At 67.7% G+C, this 424-nt stretch overlaps 1 protein-coding gene across 1 annotated transcript in view; it reads right to left on the bottom strand.

The window, feature by feature from the left end:
- Positions 1–424, bottom strand: part of PPP1R14A (protein phosphatase 1, regulatory (inhibitor) subunit 14A) — a 1,673-nt gene that overhangs the window by 334 nt on the left and 915 nt on the right. The window contains exons 2-3 of the mRNA XM_010567200.1: positions 212–292; positions 74–106 (exon numbers count right to left, since the gene is read on the bottom strand). Of these exons, the coding sequence (XP_010565502.1) occupies positions 74–106; positions 212–292 (114 nt within the window). The remainder of the gene's footprint in view (positions 1–73; positions 107–211; positions 293–424) is intronic.

Genomic DNA, 424 nt, shown 5'->3' with positions numbered 1-424 from the left:
GCACCATGCCCCCCCCCCACACTCATGTCACCACCCCACGCGTGCCCCCCCACCCCACCCCAGGGGTGCGTACCTCAGTGTCAGCAGTGCACGATCTCAGGATGCCCTGGATGGATGGAAGAGGGGGCGGGATGTGAGGAGGGGGGGTGTCACACGTGGGCCTCGCCCACTCAAAACTCGTGTGGGGTGCCCCCCCCCAAAAAACCCACACCTGCAGCTTCTGCGCTCGTTCCTCATCCGTCTCCAGCTCCAGGAGGTCGTCAATGTTCACCTCGTCCGGCATCTCCCCCTCCTGCCATGGTGGGGGGGGGGGGACAAAGGGACACCCCTGGGTGTCCCCAGGACCACCCGCCACCCCGCCTGTCGTGTCGTGTGTCCCCCCCACACGCGTTGGGGAGGGGGGGGGTTTGTCCCCAACCCCTCC

The sequence above is a fragment of the Haliaeetus leucocephalus genome, unplaced genomic scaffold (genome assembly GCF_000737465.1).
Source record: "Haliaeetus leucocephalus isolate CR32 unplaced genomic scaffold, Haliaeetus_leucocephalus-4.0 Scaffold227, whole genome shotgun sequence".
Classification (NCBI taxonomy): domain Eukaryota; kingdom Metazoa; phylum Chordata; class Aves; order Accipitriformes; family Accipitridae; genus Haliaeetus; species Haliaeetus leucocephalus.
Note: the sequence above shows the minus strand (reverse complement) of the source record. Positions and strands in the feature narration are given on the sequence as shown.